At 47.2% G+C, this 21,097-nt stretch overlaps 1 protein-coding gene across 2 annotated transcripts in view; it reads left to right on the top strand.

The window, feature by feature from the left end:
• The window catches only part of S1PR2 (sphingosine-1-phosphate receptor 2), a 47,879-nt gene extending 31,078 nt beyond the window's left edge, over positions 1 to 16,801 (top strand). The window contains exons 2-3 of one of the 2 annotated variants that reach the window (XM_053371618.1): positions 8,451 to 8,567; positions 14,148 to 16,801. In XM_053371618.1, coding sequence (XP_053227593.1) covers positions 14,274 to 15,329 — 1,056 coding nt within the window. In that variant the 5' untranslated portion in view covers positions 8,451 to 8,567; positions 14,148 to 14,273 and the 3' untranslated portion in view covers positions 15,330 to 16,801. Of the gene's footprint in view, positions 1 to 8,319; positions 8,568 to 14,147 lie in introns of both variants that reach the window. The other variant, XM_053371617.1, reaches the window with a different exon arrangement.
• The last annotated feature ends 4,296 nt before the right edge of the window (positions 16,802 to 21,097 follow it).

Consider the following 21,097-nt stretch of genomic DNA (forward strand, 5'->3'; position numbering starts at 1 on the left):
GTATGAAAGCTAGGCTCTAAATGGCACCTTAAACCTTGGTTATGGCCCAACAATGGAATGTCTAGGCACTTTTTATAGCAAGAATTCAAAGCTGAAAATGAATGAACTGCAGCTAAAATCTTATGTTCATTTTTCACATAGTCTAGTCCTTCCCCTGCCCACCCCCCTGATATTCTTAAGAGGGTCTCTTCTCCAGTCTTCAGAGAGTAGCTGGAAGGGGGGAGGCAGAAAAAGATCCTTCTTTCCTTCCACTCTGCAGTTTTAATCTGTAATCTTAGGCGCAGTACTGTGTCCAGAGCTCAGAAACTGCTCACGCTATGAAATTCCTTGTCGCAAAATGCGCCTAGAACAATGGGAGTTTCAAACATTCTATATATGTTTGTATATATGGCAGCATTCCATAGCTAACTTAAAGCATCAGCCAAATGTTCTTTTTTAAATTTCCTAAGAATTTTGAAGAAACTTGATTTTCAGGCTTTTATGTGTGTCCATGAGGACTAGGAAGTTGTTGCACTCGATGGATTTCTGCTGCAAGGTCCTCCTTCTTTCTGGACTATTGGCTGAAAGGCATTGTGCCTTCCACTCATTTCAGTGGGCTTTTTATTTTTTATTGTTACAGTTACAGCTCACCACAAGGTTCTCTCCCTTCTCCTTTTATCCTCACAGCAACCCTGTGAGGTAGTGACTGCCCCAGTGAGCTTTGTGAATGAGCGATGACTTGAGTCCTGGCCTCTCCGGTCCCCATCCAACACTACCCACCAGTGGCGTAGTGTGGGGGGTGCCAGGGGTGCCGGCCGCACCGGGCGCAACATCTGGGGGGGGCGCGAGTCCAGAGGGAAGGGACAAGCAATCGAGGCTTGGTTGGAGTGGGGGGTCGTCGTCTCCGTTTGGCCGGCCCCCCTCGATGAAGCGGGAACCTCTCCAAGGCGCAGCGCGCCGTTGGTGGAGGGAAAAGGGCCGCGCAGCAGCAGCAGGATCCGATCCGAGCCTGCTAATCGCTTGCTGGGAATTAAGCGCCTCAAAGAGACAAAGGAAGAGGTGGAGCCGCTGGCCCGGCCGGGAGGAAGCTGGAGAGAGCAGCGCGCCTGGGCGCGCGGCGAGGTTGGGTAGGTGCGCCCTGGCTGGCTACCCGCCTCCCGGGCTCAGTGCCTCCATGACCCCTCCAGCGGCCATGGGAGAGATGGGGGGGGGTCTGGAGCAGCCCCGGCTGGCCTGCTCCTGCTTCTCCCCCGCCTCCTTCCCGTTGCCGGCGCCTTGATCTCATCCGGATCAGGGACGAAACACGCCCATCCTTCGCTACTCCTTGTCGGGTCACTGCTTCATTTCTCCAGGGAGAGAGAGAGGAGAGGAGTCAAAGGATAAGGTGAAGCTACGGTATATCCTGTTCTGCATTTATTCCCTTCACTGCAGTCCTTTTATGCTGGATTTCACTAATGCAAACCGAAAATGGGATTCACCACAGATTTACTGGAGAGGAGTCCACTTACATGCTAAAAGTCACTGAGATCCATGTGGGAATCTTTTTTCAGCTGGGCGCTGCATTCCATCTTCTGCAACGTTTCACGGACCGCATCCTAGTGGAGGGCGAGGCCAGAGGGAACAGTGTGTGGAGCAAAGGATAGGATTTTTGGCTTTGTACAGAAAGCCTGCCATCCTAACCCCCCTTATGTTGGAGATAGCCCCACTGAATTCACTCTACGTTCTATGTAGACAGGGCTAGGGTTTCACTGTGTAAGCTGCAAGCTACAACTGGTCCTAAACCAATGGATTCATGTTACAAGAAAAAAGATTCTGACTAAACATCAGAAAGAACTTTCTGACAGAGCAGTTCAACAGTAGAATGGTCCTCCTTAGCAGAGGATGGACTCTCCTTCCTTTGAGGTTTCTACACAGAGTTTGGATGGCCATCTGTCATGGATGCTTTAGCTGAGATTCCTGCATTGCAGGGGGTTGGACAAGATGATCCTCAGAGGTTATGCCCAAAACAGGTACAAGCAGTGGCGTAGCGTGGGGGGTGCAGGGGGGGGCAGCCGCAGCAGGCGCAACATCTGGGGGTTAGGGTTAGGGGGCGCAAATCCACGGGTTAGGGGGCGCAAATTACTTGCCTTGCCCCGGGTGCTGACAACCCACGCTACGCCACTGCTACCCACTCCACCACATGGCTCTCTGCTGGAGAACTTTCCAGTGGATTGGGCCCCTCTGGTAATGCCCCTTCCCAAAACCAAGAGCAAGTGGTAATATTTTTTGTTGTTTTCACAGGAACCATGTCTCTAAGGAGTGTCAGTCAAATTAAAAATGGCCCTTCCCCTATTTTAGTCCCACACATTTAACAATAACTGAATTTGTAATTTTTAAAGATTGGAAGAAACAGGTGTCCTCACTTAGGTTATTAACCCTCCCCTCCCCACCTGGGCTGTTGGATATACGCAGCCATAACAGGCTCTGGCTGTGCTGAAATCAGCATGCGAGAATGAGTTATGTTGCTTGCAACTGTCCTGGTTTGCTTCAGCCTAAATTATGCTATTTAAAAAAGGCCTGAGGAAAGCTTCCCTCTCTCTCTCTCTCTCTCTCTCTCTCTCACACACACACAAACGCACACATACACACAACCTTAGCAATGGAGTTGCATTGGATGTGGGTACTGAATTTCTGCTACAGAGAGTCCTTAACCAGGTTTGATATCTCGGAGTGAACAAACCCCAAGCAACTTTATGCATAATAACCAAATTCTTAGAAGCCCTGTTAATTTTGACCAGTTCCTGCATAGCCAAGCATAAGCCTCCATGGTTTTTCTTTTGTCATTTAATTGAAGAGCATGGAAAAACCTTACCATTTCTCCCTGCCTGACTGATTTTTATTTATTTCAGTCTACTTTCCTTAAAGGCTGTTAGCAGTTAATAATTAAAAATGTAACACATCCAGATTTTTTAAAGGACAAGAAAGCAGCTGATGTTCTTGCTAAGAGACTGTGGAAATAATAATAATAATAATAATAATAATAATAATAATAATAATAATATCCTCTCTCTTTATGTCTTCACACTTTATTTTGGAGCTTTCTAGAATAAAAAAGAAGCAAATGACATTCTTTTCCAAAAGAGCTAAGTTGGACTTTCTATGATACTGTACTCTCTCCATAGAAAGTTAATTGAACTAATTTGCTGTCTTAAACTTGGGGCAGGCAGGAGGAAAATATGCCTTACCTGAAATAAGATCTTACCAGGAAAGGTCTGTTCTACAGCAGCAGGAGAGCCATTTGCGCCTTAGCATTGGGCTTGGCAGAGGCGGGGAGGTTCAGACCTGAAAGCAGCTTGTGATGCCCCCAGAAGCAAACAAGAAACGTTATTGGGGAGAACAAACAGCAATTGGAAAAGACGTGGATAAGCTTGGGAAATTGGGGTGGGAGCCTCAGACAGAGGATGGGTTGGAGCCAATGCAAGGGGGAGAATGAGGCTGTAGAGAGGCACAAGGAAAGGAGGTATGGCGGCAGTGTGGTGTAGTGGTAAGAGTGTTGGGCTAGGACTGAGGAGATCCAGGTTCAAATCCCCACTCAGCCCTGAAACTCACTGGGAGACCTGCCATAGAATCATAGAACTATAACATTGGAAAGGGACCCTGAGGGTCATCTAGTCCAACCATTTGCAATGCAAGAATCTCAACTAAGCCATGACAGATGGCTAACCTTTCTCACAGGGTCATTGTAAGGACAAAATGGGGTGTGGGAGATTCATGCATATCGCTCAAGCAACTTGGAGCTTAAACTGGCTTGTGAGATCTGCTTTGTTGTGGTTTGTACTAGGACTCTGAGGTCCATTTGGCAGAACCAGATGCAACACAATCATTTGGAGCAGGGCAAAAGAGAAGGGCGAGAGATGTACACTTAAAAGGAGGGATCAGGACAGGCCACCTCTGAGCATGTACTCAGTCCATAAAAAGAAAAGTAGCCATGTTGGCTTATAAGAAAACAAGTCCCAGATCCACATTGGGCAACACTTTACCAACGAAAAGGTCACCAAAGTGTATCAAGCTTCTGAGTTCTCCAGAACTCTCCATCAGGCAAGAAGAAGAAGAAGAAGAAGAAGAAGAAGAGGAAGAAGAAGAAGAAGAAGAAGAAGAAGAAGAAGAAGAAGAAGAAGAAGAAGAACAACAACAACAACAACAACAACAACAACAACAACAGACTGGGGAGCCATGAGTTAAAACTTGTAGACACAATTCCAAGATGGAGATTACAGGCTGAAGAAGCCCTGTAAGGCTTCTGCTTACAAACCTACTCCATTCAGAAATTTGTTCTCAGTAGTACCAACGCTGAGCTCAGGGTTCATTCTCAGGAAACTTGATTTCTGGCTTTCTCCTGAGGCTTCTTAGCTTCAGCTGCCCAAGTGGATTGGGGATGGACTGGTGATGATGGAATGCCTTTGTGTTGTGGCTAAACAATTGGGAAGTGGAAATCTGTGGCTATATGCAAATCATCCTGAGGTTCTACCTGCATAGATCCTGATCTGCCTTCCGCCCTTTGCTGCCTTTATAGGAAGGCGCCATATGAGCAAGCATGAGGAAGACTACGGGGAGGAGGAGAAAGGGCTGGCCCTCAAGCCCACACAGACCAAAGCCGGTCCTGCCTGCATTTTCCTACACCTTCTCATCATGTAATAGTATAATAATAATAATAATAATAATAATAATAATAATAATAATAACAACATTTAATAATTAATAGTAAAAAAAATGAATGACATGTCCCCACCAGGAGGTAGACTTGCCCGTTCTTCCATAATTGGAAGGTCCCAAACAGCCATAATGAGATCAGTACCATACAGAGCATGTTCTGCTAGTTTAGTCTTAAGGTTTTTAAAAGGCAATATTCAAATAGGACCCAAAAATATAGTTGTTTTTTTCCACCAGATTGCTGGCATGAAGGAGAAGCACATTTGGGAGTGTTACTCTTCATCTGGGGGTTTCCAGTTAGTTTCTTTCCACTTTTCCTTCGCAAGTGTTGGAAAGGTCAATCAATATAAGCTTTCCTAGGAAGGACACCCCAGTCTCATGCTATATCCTAAATATCTTCACAGAAGCTTATGAAAAGCTTGGTCTGTCGCTCAGCATCCAAAAAACCAAATTGCTGCACCAACAAGCACAAAATAACCCCTCTGCAGCACCACAAATCCAACTCAGTGGTGTAAAGTTGGAAAATGTTGATCACTTCTCCTACCTTGGCAGTTATCTTTCCACAAGGGCCAACACTGATGCCGAAATCCAGCATCACCTGAGCTCTGCAAGTTCAGCTTTCTCCCAATTGAAGTGCAAAGTGTTTGAGGACCGGGACATTCACAGGGAAACCAAAAGGCTTGTTTACAAAGCTATTGTACTACCAACCTTACTGTATGCTTGTGAAACATGGACCACTTATAAACGCCATCTCCAACTCCTCGAAAGATTCCATCAACAGTGTCTCCGAAAAATTTTACACATCACTTGGGAAGACAGGCGAACTGATATTGGTGTACTGGAAGAAGCAAAGATCACCAGTGTTGAAGCAATGATTCTTCAACATCAACTTCGTTGGACTGGTCATGTTGTGCGGATGCCTGATTATCATAGCTGTCAACGTTTCCCTTTTTTAAAGGGAAATTCCCTTACTCCGAATAGGATTCATCGCAAGAAAAGGGAAAAGTTGACAGCTATGCTGATTATCATCTTCCAAAGCAACTACTCTATTCCGAACTTAAAAATGGAAAGCGTAATGCTGGTGGTCAACTGTCTCAAGGCAAATCTAAAAAAATGTAGTATAAACACCGACAACTGGGAAACACTGGCCTGTGAGCGCTCCAGTTGGAGAACTGCTTTTACCAAAGGTATCATGGACTTTGAAGACACTCGAACTCAGAACACAAGGGAGAAATGTGCTAAGAGGAAGGCACACTTGGCAAATCCACACTATGATCAACTCCTGCCCAGGAACCAATGTCCCCACTGTGGAAGGACATGTGGATCCAGAATTGGCCTCCACAGTCACTTACGGACTCACTGTTAAAACCATGTTTATGGAAGACAATCTTACTCAGCTACGAGTGATCGCCAAAGAAGAAGATATGAGCATATGAACTCTATATGTATAAAAAAATCAAATCTGTGTCCAGTGTCTGAATTTCACATCCAATATAAATGCAAAATGAGTTGTCTTGCATGATTTTTCTTCTATTTTTAAAATTCTGCCATTTTTACTGTTTTGCATAGCAGGTTGCTAATCAGGGGAAGCGGCAGGGTGCTATGCACTGGAGCAGGGTCCTCTGACTGCCAGGTATCTTACATAGCTGCTGCTCTCTCTGGGAATTGCTCATGGCCACAGCCCACAATGGTTAGCAGGTGGCCCAGTGATCCTGAATCTTTCATACCAGACCCAAATTCTCTTTTCCGTCCCTCTTTTTATAATTATATGTTTTACTTTGCTTACAGGGTGCATCTTAATTTTTCCCAGAGGCGCTTTATACATTTACAGTGGTACCTCGGGTTATATACACTTTAGGTTACATATGCTTCAGGTTACAAACTCCACTAACCCAAAAATAATACCTCGAGTTAAGAACTTTCTTCAGGATGAGAACAGATATCGTGCAGCGACGGCACAGCAGCAGCAGGAGGCCCCATTAGCTAAAGTGGTGCTTCAGCTTAAGAACAGTTTCAGGTTAAGAACAGACCTCCAGAACGAATTAAGTATGTAACCAGAGGTACCACTGTATACAGATTTGTGTTAGGGACTAGAAAGAGGCAGAGGTTAGTCTAGTTCCAGAGCCACAGCATTCTGTGTTCTGTTTGGCCTGTTGCCCCCCCCCCTTATTTCTAATAAAGTTTCACCATGTGACCACTGAGGTGTGTGCAGTTGGCAACCTCCGTTTCAGAAATCCCCATGTGCCCAGATCCCTTTGGGCTCCGCACTGCTGGAAGCCTGAGGCCAGGCTGGGTAAAGCCAGACCTTTGCCCTGCTCTGGGAGAGAAGCTGAGGGCTGGGGAGCTGGCTTTTCGCTCTGCCACTTGGCAAGGGATTGGCTGGAGGCATGAGGGCACTGGTCCAAGATCCCAGGATCTGAAGAACTAACCGTACATTCCCAGTTTATATTGGGATGGGAAAAGGTGCTAGAAGATGATATATTTTTTACGTATTATCCTTCCTTCCTCACATTTGTGAGATCAGCAGAGTGCCCTAGATAGGCTAGTTTTAGCCTTTTAGTCTAAGTAATGCAGGAAGCTTTAAGGCAGACCAGATTCTGTTGGTATTTCACCCCTTTCTCTCCCTTAAAACAATAATCACACAAACAGTCTTGTAAAAGGTAAAGATAACATTCACTCACTCAGAATACTTGTTGAAGAGTAACAGATACAGAAGCTTTGTTCAGGCAGGCTTAACATGGTAATTCAGTTACAAATACATACTTAAGTCTAGCTTAAAATTGATGTTCTCACATTGCTGGCATGGTGAAAAGAGGCAGGTGGGAGAATATCTGTAGCTCTGCCCTCCCCATGTCGGCACAGTGGGAGCGTCTCTCACAGAGTTCTCTCTGGCAAGACTACAGGAAAACTGAGTTTCAGCTCTGATCCTGTGCCTATCTAGCAAAACATGAATTGTTGGTTTGACTGCACTTTAAATATCCCCCCCGTTTCCTTCCTTGCTTCTGGGGCTGTAGGTGACCAAAAAGGGTGGTGGTGGCAGCAGTTGCCAGAGAGCAACCCTGGCAGCACTGCAGGGTTGTTGTGCGGCAGTTGAGCAAGGAAAAGGTGTGAGAGGCTCTCCTGGCAGCTCCCTTCCCAAGTTCTCTGAAGTGCTTGCCAACATCCCTGCCCACAGACTCTGCCTCCAGGCACTTTCCCCCAGCTGGGAGCAAACTACTCAGGGGAAAGAGACGGTGGGAGTGAGAGGGTTGCGCCTGCAGCCCCCTTTGGCCATCCAAACCACCTTCCTTGTCACCGAGTCATTTGGTGATCTAGTGCCTAAATCACTGTCTGCACAGAGTCCTGCACTGTTAGCAGCAATCCAAGGTGCTTAGATTATGCAAAGGCAAAACTAGGCATTATTTCACCCAGGTCAAAGACCCAGTTTGGCACACCCTCCCATGCACATTTGTGTGTGTGTGTGTGTGTGTGTGTGCGCGCGCACACACACACACACACACAGGCTGGGAGCCTCAATGGCACCCCACCCTGGAGGCTTCACCCAGAGCAAAAATCCTGGCTAGCCCCCCTCCAGCTACAGCTCTGGCTTTTGCAACTTTATGCATGGCGTTTTCCTAAACTTATTTTAATTTATACCTTGCCTTTTCACAGGTGGGCACCTAAGGCAGCTAACAGTATGCATACCAGAAACGCAGCATAACTTGCAGCTATGAGAAGCCTGGAGAAAATGACCTGTGGATGGTCCACCCACTAACGGCTCTGCATTTTGTATTCTTCCTCAGAAGATTGCAGTGCTGGCTGCTGCTGGAAGCTGGGATTCTGAAGTGTAAGTGAAGCAGGGATATTCTGCATCGGCCAGCAGCCTTTTCTGTGCCTTACCGAAGGCTCTGCTTCCTCAGGTAACTTGCATTGCCGTTGTGCTTAAACTGCTGCGTTATCTGTGGGGTTTTTTTGGGGGGGGGGGAGGATTCCCTACAATTCTTGGAGATGTTACCATAGAGGACTTGCCTGATTTTCAATACTAGAAATGAGATGTGTCTGGAGAGCTTTCTTTTCTAATGCATGATAAATATGTAGTTATTGGCTCCATAGGATCAAAAGTGCACTCTTCTCATTCACCCCAACCGCACATCTTTGCATGGAATGACATTTTTGTAGTACAGGCACGACCATTTTGCATGGGGATGGAGTGTGCATAAGCTTGCCCTGTTACACCCTGCCCCCGTTACTCCCCCATTCATCCCACTTCTGGGTCCAAAAGGACCCACATGTCGGGGGTCACGCATCAACTGGATACACCTAAACAGATCGTCGACTGCATTTGCTTGCTGGAGAAGTGCTAGAATTTGCAGTGTGGCTTGTGCTGTTTTATTGCTCCTGTTGCCCACAGTGCCACTGGCAAAGTGCAACACTTTCTCTTATCCCCGGTCCCTTCATCTCCAATGCCATCACCATTTTAATAGAAGCAACAACCATTGTACATGTGTTGAATATGTGTGCAGCTGTGCGCATGTGCATTGCCCAAAAGTGACTAGAAAACCCAGAAGTGACTAGAAAAATGTCAAAAACAGCCCTAAAAAGAATACTGAAAGGGCAAAAATGTGGCAAAAACAGCACCTATGTTTACAACAAGTCCCACGAGCCTTACAAGTGCAATCCCTGGAGCCATCAGCCACTGAGGCCTGTGGAGAGTTGGAGTTTGAGCAAGGAGGTTTGGAGAGAGTCTGTCAAGTGCTGCTGGTTTTTAAATAATAATAATAATAATAATAATAATAATAATAATAATAATTTATTATTTATACCCCGCCCATCTGGCTGGGCCTCCCCAGCCACTCTGGGCGGCTTCCATAAAAACCAAAAATACAGTAAAATATCACACGTTAAAAACTTCCCTGAACAGGGCTACCTTAAGATGTCTTCTGAATGTCAGGTAGTTGTTTATCGCTTTGACATCTGCTGGAAGGGCGTTCCACAGGGCGGGCGCCACTACCGAGAAGGCCCTCTGCCTGGTTCCCTGTAGCTTTGCTTCTCGCAATGAGGGAACCGCCAGAAGGCCCTTGGCATTGGACCTCAGCGTCCAGGCAGAATGATGGGGGTGGAGACGCTCCTTCAGGTATACTGGACCGAGGCCGTTTAGGGCTTTAGAGGTCAGCACCAACACTTTGAATTGTGCTCAGAAACGTACTGGGAGCCAATGTAGGTCTTTCAAGACCAGTGTTAAATGGTCTCGGCGGCCGCCCCCAGTCACCAGTCTAGCTGCCGCATTCTGGATTAGTTGTAGTTTCCGAGTCACCTTCAAAGGTAGCCCCACGTAGAGTGCATTGCAGTAGTCCAAGCGGGAGATAACCAGAGCATGCACCACTCTGGCGAGACAGTCCGCAGGCAGATAGGGTCTCAGCCTACGTACCAGATGGAGCTGGTAAACAGCTGCCCTGGACACAGATTTGACCTGTGCCTCCATGGACAGCTGTGAGTCCAAAATGACTCCCAGGCTGCGCACCTGGTCCTTCAGGGGCACAATTACCCCATTCAGGACCAGGGAATCCTCCACACCTGCCCGCCTTCTGTCCCCCAAAAACAGTACTTCTGTCTTGTCAGGATTCAACCTCAATCTGTTAGCCGCCATCCATCCTCCAACCGCCTCCAGACACTCACACAGGACCTTCACCGCCCTCACTGGTTCTGATTTAAAAGAGAGGTAGAGCTGGGTATCATCCGCATACTGATGAACACCCAGCCCAAACCTCCTGATGATCTCTCCCAGCGGCTGCATGTAAATGTTGAAAAGCATGGGGGAGAGGACAGAATCCTGAGGCACCCCACAAGTGAGAGCCCAGGGGTCTGAACACTCATCCCCCACCACCACTTTCTGAACACGGCCCAGGAGGAAGGAGCGGAACCACTGTATGACAGTGCCTCCAGCTCCCAGCCCCTGAAGATGGTCCAGAAGGATGTTATGGTTGATGGTATCAAACGCCGCTGAGAGATCCAGCAGAACTAGGAAACAGCTCTCACCTTTGTCCCTAGCCCGGCGGAGATCATCAACCAGTGCGACCAAGGCAGTTTCAGTCCCATGATGAGGCCTGAATCCCGACTGGAAGGGATCCAAATGGTCCGCTTCTTCCAGGCGTGCCTGGAGTTGTTCGGCAACCGCTCGCTCAATCACCTTGCCCAAGAATGGAAAATTTGAGACTGGGCGATAGTTGGCCATCGTGGCCGCATCTAAATATGGTTTTTTAAGAAGCGGTTTAATAACCACCTCTTTCAGCGGGTCTGGGAAGGCTCCCTCACGGAGGGAAGCATTCACCACCCCACGAAGCCCATCGCCCAGCCCTTCCCGGCTAGCTTTTATAAGCCAGGATGGGCAAGGATCCAGGAGACAGGTGGTTGGTTTCACTCGTCCAAGCAGCCTGTCCACATCCTCGGAGGTAACAGATTGGAATTGATCCCACTCAACTTGACTAGACAGAACTCTAGCACTCTCCCGCCCCGGCCCTGCTCCCACGGTGGGGTCTACTTCTTCCCGAATCTGAGCGATTTTATCTGCAAAAAACTTTGCAAAATCATTGCAGGAGAACATGTACTGGGCCCCGATGTTACAGGTGGTTCCACTAAATTGTGAACCACCTGAAAAAGTCTCCTGCTGCTGTTTTCTGCAGATGCAATAGAGGCGGTGAAGAAATTCTTCTTCGCCGTCGCTATCGCCACTTGGTAGGCTCGACGTTGAGCTCTAACCTGTGTCCGGTCAGATTCGGAATGAGTTATCCGCCACCGGCGCTCTAGCCGTCTCAAGTTTTCAAGGCTTTCCAGAGGTTTAGAGGGTGTTTGCAGGCTCTTTCAAGGATCTTCTCAATATGCACTATTTCACTTAGACGTGTGGCGTAAAATGGTTGTTGCCTGCATTTTAAAAGTTGGTGGCTTCCCACTGTGTCTCTCCAGTGGAGGTGGGGGCACTTGGAGGAGGGTGGAATATGCTTGGCAAGCCATCAGTAAGGTTGTTTTCTATCCTTCAACAATCCCTGGTCAGCTATGAACTTTCTCTCCCCACCCCGGCCCCTGTACTTCCCCTTTAAATTCCCTGTGCCTTAATGTGTACATGACAACACAGCAGCCCTGCAGTGTCCCAGCATAATCCCCTCCCGTTCTAACAGGCAGTCTTTTCTTTGGGGCTGGTGCCTGCTCTCAGGCCTGGTTCTTAAGAAGGTAAATCATTAATGATTTGGGAGAGAGACAAGGCAGCGTGATTGAGGGAGGCCATTTCCAGCCCACCCCACCTCCTGCCTTTCCCTGGGCGCGACCGTCGCCTGCGCTTCCCGCCTTGCCCTCGGGCCAGACCTCGCAACTCCCAGAGACTTGTGTTGGAGAGGGAAGGTGGCGCACCCAAGCTAGTATTAAAGTGAAAGTTGAAGTGTGATATCTATTTAATTAAGAAGAAAAACACTGTTACTTGAATACCTGTCTTGTTGCTCTGACAGTAATGCTACATTGTTAAGTAAGTGGAAGCACACCTTAATTGTTATATGGATGTTTCATTAAATGTAAGGATCTCATTACCACTGTACTGTGTATTCTACCAAAGCAAGTTGAAAAGATCAAAGCAATGAGTTATGAAAGCTGAGACTTTAACAGAAGCCGTGTTGGCCACGGTTCCTTGGCAGGGCCTGCCAATTGCTCCTTCTTGCTCCTTCTTCCCTTACAGCTGGCCAAGGCCTGACCTACCAGCCAAATGTGGCCCCCCAACCACACATGGAGGTCAGGGGCTTGACCATCCTTTGTTTTTATTTTTGCAGTTGCTGACAGGTAGCCGAATAAGAGGCTCCTCAACACCCTGATTGGAACTCTATACATGGCCAGTGGGCTACACTATGTAGGCCTGATCAAGTCTACATCAGTTTACCGTCTGCCTGCAGCTGTTTGCATTCCCATTTAATTTGCGTAGTTCACCTGACATTATTCTCAAACTACACTGGTCTTGATACTTTCCCCTTCTAAAGTTGGGTTTACTTGACACAGGGCTGATCTGATAAATTCGGGAAAATTGGGCTCCAAACAGCTCTACGCATTGTCAGAGATTATTTGTTTTAGCATCATAGAATTGTAGAGTCAGAAAGGACTACGAGGGTCATCTAGTCCAAGCCCTGCAATGCAGTGCCCAACATGAGGCTCATAGCCCACTACCCTGAGATTCAGAGTGTCCTGCTCTACAGACTGAGCCAGCTCAGGGATGAGCAGATTGATTGTCGTTTCTGCTGCTCCCATAACTGCTGTTCCTTCTGTGCTTTCCCCCCATCCGGGCTCGTAACTCTTTTTGGGGCACTCCTGAATATGGGAATGTTTCCTTTTATTTTGAATCCCCAGATTAACACAAACACAAAACTTACATAAACACAAACCAAACTTACATAAAATTTCCATGGTGAATATATTGAACAGCCGTGTGTGCTGAGAACTTACAATCAGAAATGGGGAGGCCTGGGGAAAAACTGGTAAAATTGAAAAACAGTTCCCCCCTCCCCCGTTTTTGTTTTTTTCAAATAAGGAAAAATGGCTTTGGAAAAAAATGGGGGGGAAACCTGGATTCCCCCCCCCCCACACACACACATTTTCCCAGTTTTTCCCAGGGCTTCCCATATCTACTTACAATAGCTTTCATTTGTTTTTCATACTTCCAATTTGTGCAAAATCAGAAAATAGCACAAACAAATTTGCAATTGCCTGACTGCAGCATTGCACACATGTCTGGTTGGTATTTGGTTGTCACAACGGTTTTGTGCTGTAATTTCCCCAATGTTTTCATAGGTCATACCATGTGATTAAATTTGGAGTGGTATCCTGGCATACAGTTCTTTACTGCCACTTTAATGGGGAAACAGAAGCATGTCCATGCGTAAAGGATGGTGACATGTCCAATGGCCTCCCCTGTTGTGTGGCACCATGCCCACTAGTGCAAATGAAATTTAGTGCAACATGGCAGCATGTTGATAAAAAAACAAAACACCACAGTTCCATAATGCAACAGGCAAAAGGAATGTTAGCAACCAGGACACTTTTTTTCTATCTCCCTTAGTAAAAAGCTGAAGCAGGAGGGGGGAATCTGGAGCCCTCCGGATGTTGCTGGACTACAACTCCTATCATCCCTGGCCATTGGCCATGCTAGCTTGGGCTGGTGGGGGTTAGAATCCAGCAATACCTAGAGGGCTTTTGTCTCTGGGCTAAAGGCTTGTGCATTCATTTTAGAAGGGAGGAAGAAAGAAAAAAAAGGAAAGCTGCTCTCTTGCAGTCAACTCACACCCACGCACACCCTGCAGGCCATGACCCTGTAAATGGAAGGCTAAGACTTTGAAGACTAGCACTTCTGATGCACATGCCTCTCTAACAGGGTAAGGCTATATTTTGCCTTGCATTCCCAACACCACACTCCTTGTTCTTTGTTCTAAGCTCCTAACCCTGTTAATTTTATGTGTTTTCATCAACCCCAGGCTTCTGCAAGTTGACCCCTCACCCCTCTCTTCTGAATGAACACATTCTCACTGTGGTCTTGCCTTGATGCCTTCTAATACAGACGTCCGTGAGTGGGCACAAGTGTAACCTGTTGTTGGAAAGCCATGGGGAACACCTTCGATTCCTACTTCAACAAGCACAAGATTGTGGAGCACTACAACTACACCAAGGATAGGCTGGAGAAAGATGATGACCCTTCACTCTCAAGCGGCTCTGTTGCTATCATTGTGCTTTGCTGCTTTATAATCCTGGAGAACCTGCTGGTGCTCATGTCCGTCTGGAGGAACAAGAAGTTCCACTCGGCCATGTTCATCTTCATCGGCAACCTAGCCTTTTCAGACCTACTGGCTGGCTCAGCCTTCATAGCCAACGTTGTCCTCTCGGGCCCAGCCACTTTCCACCTCACCCCGCTGCTGTGGTTCGTGCGAGAGGGCACAGCCTTTGCTACTTTGGCAGCCTCCGTCTTCAGCCTGCTGGCCATTGCCATAGAGCGGCATGTGGCCATCACAAAGGTGAAGGTCTACAGTAGCGACAAGAACTGCCGTATGGTGCTTCTGATTGGCGCTTGCTGGGTGATTTCGGCAGCCATTGGGGGGCTGCCCATCCTTGGCTGGAACTGCATACATGACCTTGACAAGTGCTCCACTGTCCTACCGTTTTACTCCAAACACTACGTTGTCTTTGTGGTCACTATCTTCACCGCCATTCTCTTCTCCATTGTGGTCCTCTACGTCCGGATCTATCGCATCGTCCGCTCCAGCCATGCTGAGATGGCTGGCTCCCAGACTATAGCCTTGCTCAGGACAGTCACTTTTGTCCTGGGGGCCTTCATCATCTGCTGGCTCCCTGCCTTCATCATCCTCTCAATAGATGCTTCATGTGCCAGGAAGTCTTGCCCCATCCTTTTCCAGTCGAAATATTTCTTTGCCTTTGCTACCCTCAATTCAGCCATCAACCCTCTCATCTACACCCTCCGCAGCAAGGACATGAGGAAGGAGTTCCTGCGAGTCCTCTGCTGCTGGGGTATGATGGGGCAGGGGAAGCCATCAGAGCGCTGCATGATTCCCCTCCGCAGTTCCAGTTCCTTGGAACGCTGCACCCAAAAGCAGGACAATCCTACTGCGCCTTTCATGAAGAAGGAACATTCCACTTTTGTGTGAAAAAACACAAGGAAGGGAACTATGGGGTGGATGATGAAAGAAAGGGGAGTGGGTTGGACCTAAGTGAGCGGTACAAAGGTGATGTGGTACATGGGATGCTAACCTCCTTGTGGCCAAATCAACCTGCCTTTGACATAGCTGGAGGTGTCCGTTTGTTCACTAGACCTGCACAGTATTAGAACGTTCTGTTGGTGTGTGTGTGTGTGTGTGTGTGTGACAGAGAGAGAGAGAGAGAGAGAGAGAGAGAGAGAGAGAGACTGAATGACTTGAAGTGAGTGAGTAGCCTGCTCAGATGCTGACACTTTGCTTTGGTACAGTTCTGCGCCTTTACTCTAAAAGGTGCCCTGCCTGTTTTGTACGCCCAGAGTTCCTTCTGTCCTGCACCTCAGAGCATGCTTTCGTGCCTTCCCTCCTTCCCAAAGCATTCACTCCTTTCCAAGGAAGTAGCAACCAGTCACTCAAATCTGCTTGGTTCTCTTTGCCTTGGTCCTAATGTGGCCATAGAGCAGCCAAGGAGCTTCCTTGAGTGACTGGAAGTGAAAACAGATGCAAAACATTTTTGGAACAACAAGGGCACTTTGATAGTTCTGTTGCTGCCTGCAGTGCAAATGTGTGTGTGTGTCTCCTGCTCTGGGCTCTGCTCAAACTGGTTTTGCAGGTTTTCTGTGCATTTCAAGTTGAGCCAGGAAAAGGCCAATTCTTCCCGTCATGGAATCACAGAATCATAGAACTGTAGCATTGAAAGGGACCCCAAAGGTCATTTAAGCAAATCCAGAGATGCTTGTGTGGCTGGCATGAGTGCATGTTGGCTAGAGTTTGTTTTTTCAGTAAAGCCAATCTATGTGCTCTCTCCATCACTGATGATCACTTTGGCAACTGTTCTAAAGGTATCTGGTTACCGCACCCCCCCCTTGGTGAGGTGAAGGATGTGCATAAATGCATATAGAGCTCTTGGGTGGGGGGGAGTCATATGAAACTGTCCTGCCCTATGCTCACACTTAACATGTGTGTGTGTGTGTGTGTGTGTGTGTATACACCCACACACAAACACCCACACACACCCACACACCCCAATATATATTATTTTTAGCATGGCTTATTAAACAGTGCATTCAGTCTTTCCCATTCTTAAAGTGTTTTTTTGCAAAGAAGTAGCAAGAAATCATTGCAGCCTTGCCTTGCTGACTTAAGATTGAGGAGAGAGTCACAGGGTCAGTTAGTTATAAGGGAGGAATCGTGCTGGAAATAAATACAGTGACCCTGAGAGCCACTTCCAGGCAGGAGCGGGAGCAGGAGCAGGAGCAGGAGCAGGAGTGGTCTGGTTCCAAATAAGGCAGTTTCCTGTGTCCAGCTGGATGGGAGGTGCATCAACAGTCCCCTTGGTTGTTGGCAGAGATGGGGGGCCGAGACAGGGGGCTGAGCAAAAGCTAGAGAACTGGGTGTTTCAAATTTTGTACCTTGTTTGAAGGGCAACCCATAAGTGCCGGTCTTTTGATGGCTCAGGTTCTGTATTTAAAATGCAGAGCAGTTTCCCACTGGATTGTATCCCATGACAATTAGCAGGAGAGGCTGCCACCTGGATTTCCCTCTCCCGGCCCTTAAATGTCTTGTGTTGAGCTGGAACAGGGGTCAGCAACCTTTTTCAGCCGTGGGCCCGTCCACCATCCCTCAGACCATGTGGTGGGCTGGACTGTATTTTGAAAAGAAAAATGAACGAATTCCTGTGCCCCACAAATAACCCAGAGATTACACACATTCTACTCATGTAAAAAACGCTGATTCACAGACCGTCCACGGGCTGGATTGAGAAGGTTATTGGGCTGTATCCGGCCCCCAGGCCTTAGGTTGCCTACCCCTGAGCTGGAACAAGCCCATCACCAGCTGAGCTCCCAGCCCCCATCCTCAGCACACCCTGGGTGAACTGGAGGACGACTCAGAAGAATTTAAAACATACGGCAGCCTAGGGAGACAGGCGTACGGGGTGTGCCAAGGCAGCATTGAGGGGAAAGTTGCTTCTATGATTATTAGTAACAGTGTGGTGCATGTCTACTCAGAAGTAAGTCCTGCTGAGTTCAGTTTAAATTACTCCCAGGGAAGTGTGTGTAGGATTGATGGCTGGTTAGACAGACTTGGCTTCATCCTGTTGAGTCATCAGAATCAAGAGCCCTCTTTCCTCCAGCACTGTGTGTGTGTGTGTGTGTGTGTGTGTGTGTGTGTGTGTGTGTTGGAAGGCTAGATTTGCACACACATGCAGCCACCCTCAGGATGCATCCCCAACCTGTAATACCAGTCGACAACAGGAGGCCCTGGACTTCCAGCCCCTCTGCAAAAGTTCTTCTGTAGTGTGGGAACAAACGTGTGGGTTTGGGGGAGGTGGGTTTGTGAGGCTGGGGGCATTGCTAAGGAAGAGGTGAAAAGAAGAGAGGTGTGTGAGGGCTATTCCTTGAAGGAAAGAGCCAGGTGTGGGTGGGTATCCTGCCTACAGCTGCTGCAGGTAGAAACGTGATTCACCCGGTATGATGTGCGGGGACATGCCATTGAGAATGAGGAGGGTGTTTTTATGAATGGAAATGAGATGCAGGCGTGGGAACCATGTCCCTCCTCAAGCATGGGTGATGCAGCCCAGAGGCTGGAGGGGGTGGGAGATTGCTTTAAATAACGCACCCTCCTCTTCGCTGCCTTCACCTCCTCAGAACAACATTTTGTAGGAATAAAATAAGCCTGTGTGGTACTCTTTTTAAAAATCCTTTTCCTGGCTAAAAAGCAAGCAAAACTTTAAAGAGTGTTGCTTCTTGGTTTAACATGGCTGCTGGTTCTAAACAAGAACCCATAGAAATGTAAGACTTGCTTGTGAGTGGGGAACTGCAGTGTAAGGGTCTGTTAATGGGCAGTTATGCACCCTGTCAAATGTTGCGTATAAAGACCTTGATGCACAAATCAGGACATATCTGAGTCAGGTCTATTTCATCAGAATATGTGAATTGGGATTTCTTTAGTTGGATAGTAGCTAGCCAGCTAAGTCATCCACCTCAAACAGAGCCCTTAGGATATTTTTACCCTGGCCCTTCTGCAGCTATAAATTTAAGCACTGAAAGGTACAGATACCAGGCACATGGCAAAGTATGCAGAAGATGGGTGAAATTGCAAATATGTGCATGTATATAGTGAGCCAGTGCACAGCAAGTTGAACTGAATAGGACTTACTCCCAGACAAGTGTATGTAGGTTTGACGTTTAAAGCTGTAGAGCCTGTGAAGCATATGTGTGCTTGCTCTTCTTCTTGTAGCAATGAAGTATTGCATATGTGTGCACACACAACCTCTGTGTGCAAGTGCCAGTAGATGTGGATGTGTGAAGTTGCCTGGCTGCAAGGTATTTCTTGAGTTATAATTTTGTAATCTGCATTGACACAGGTCTGTGGCCTGTGTCCACGCAATCCAAGCCAGTGACGTGTGCATTTAGGCTGGTGCCTGTGCTTGTTTGTGCATATGAACGTTTTCGTTTTGTGTGAATGGACCTGGAGTGCTGCTCTCCTCCAGCAATAGCATGGTGCCATTGTAACACTTGTGTGCACCTTCTGTGCAGAACCTTCTGCCATGCAGAACCTCACTGGCTCCCTGTTCCCCGTGTCTGGTTTTCTTGTACTTGCTTATATCTCTCGCTTCTCTTGAGCCCGTGGCTGCTTTCCAGAGGAGACTGCTCCATGCTGCTTAAGTGTATTCTTCTGCCTCTGGAGAGTGAGGGCCATCCCACCCCTGCTTTAAGCACTTATTCCAAGCTACTGCAAGCAAATGAAGGGGGTGGACCCAGGGAAAAGAGAGCAGAACATTTTTATCTCCCCCCCCCCCAAGAGTTTTGGCTTGCAATGTTTCGTAGGATTATTGCCTCTACTGTGAGCTTCTTCCCACTGTTCAGAGGTTTTGCAGGATTTTGTAGAACTTCAACAACCTTCCAGTAGCGCCTTAGAGACCAACTAAGTTTGTCATTGGTATGAGCTTTTGTGTGCATGCACACTTCTTCAGATACACATACCAATGACAAACTTAGTTGGTCTCTAAGGTGCTACTGGAAGGAATTTTTTTATTTTGTTTCGACTTCGGCAGACCAACTTCAAAAACCTTGTTTAATTGGAGACAACACTGGGGCAAAAGAACGGCATGTTGTTTGTGTACAACACGCACACACAAAATGGCTCTACCTGAACCCTTTCATTTCTCCTAAGAACTATTGTTTGTCCTCACTTCTGGAAACAGCCAATCCACTCCCTGCTCCCACATCCAAATACATCGAGCCCCTGCTTGATGGCCACCCCTCTCCGTTCCCCCATGTCCATCACTTCATGACACTGCTGTGAGTAGTGACAATTTCAGGACAGGCTGTAGCTGGGAATTTTAGCACTGGGTGAGGCCTTGGAGATCTTTCAATAGAATTTTCAGCACCCTCACTAAATTGCAATTGCAAGGTTTCTGTGGAGGAATAAATGACCTTAAAAATATACGAAGCTGGCAATACATTTTGTAGCACAAAGTGAATTTAGTGTTGGAAAGCACTGGGTCAGTCACTGGAAGAATTCTAGAGGCAGAAGCGGACCGTTGCACTCTCTCTCTCTCTCTCTCTCTCTCTCTCTCTCTCTCTTTCTCTCTTGCACACACCAAAGGGTACAGTCTTGACTATTCAATCCTACTATCCTTTCCCTAATAGAATCTTGCCTGTGGAAACACTAATGGGGTGGGGTGGGGTGTTTTTTAAACATAATTCTCCCTTTTAATGGAGATCTGTATGTATTAAAATACTTGCTTCTACAGTTGTCCTTTGTGCATTTTTCCCTTGCCCATGTTATCTGAGGATGTGCACATTTGCAAAAACACTTAAGGGCTGACCCTCTTTGGTTTTTTACCCTGGGAAAAAAATAATCATTAGGAGTCTCTGCTCTAAATAGAATCATAAAAGCTTCCAGGTTCTGACCACCTCTTCCCTGCCCCAGACCTCCCAAGGCTTATGCAAGAAGGCACAATGATTTTTTCACATAGTATGTTTAAAATGCATCTTTTTGGCATTTCCACTATGGGAATGTTAATGTGAGACAGATTACAGAAGCTATTCAATGTAAATTTTGCATTTGTATATGAAAGAAGTGGTTCAGCTTAGTAGCTAAGAGTGTACTTTGAAGGAAGAGTATACGTAAATAAAGGATGGAGAACGTGTAACTCTTCCCATAATCCCCATGGTTTTCCTTGCATGGCTAGGGCTGATGGGATTTGGAGGTCTGCAGGATCAGAAGAGCCACAGGTTTCTCCTTCCTACTGTAGGAGCCACTGATATCCCTCATGCTCAGTCTACCCTTTGGACTCTTCACTGACTAGGATCCGTCGAATCCATAATGCATGAGATCTCTTCCCTTATGTACATCTTACCTGCTTTTTCTTATTGGAGTTGTCACAATTAGTGAATAGTCCCATGGACGGCTCCTTAAGAGGGGTAAGTCCAGGCATTTGGCAGGGCCCCAACATTGGGCCTCCCACTCCTAAGAATGCCTCTATTTCCACATTGCAAAGAGTACCCAAGTGGGCAGATAAGGGAATTTGCAGCTCTCTCATCTTAAGGGTGTGCTGACTATGGCTGATGGCAGTTGTAGTCCAACAAAACATCTGGACAGCACCAGGTTGGGAAAGGTTGACCTGGTGGTGAAAAGGCTGTTTTCTTTGAATCTCCAGCTCACGGTTGTCCCACTTTCTGGGACTCTAGGCTTTATTTCCAAGCATTTCATCT

This window comes from Podarcis raffonei, chromosome 17 (assembly GCF_027172205.1).
Source record: "Podarcis raffonei isolate rPodRaf1 chromosome 17, rPodRaf1.pri, whole genome shotgun sequence".
Lineage (NCBI taxonomy): Eukaryota > Metazoa > Chordata > Lepidosauria > Squamata > Lacertidae > Podarcis > Podarcis raffonei.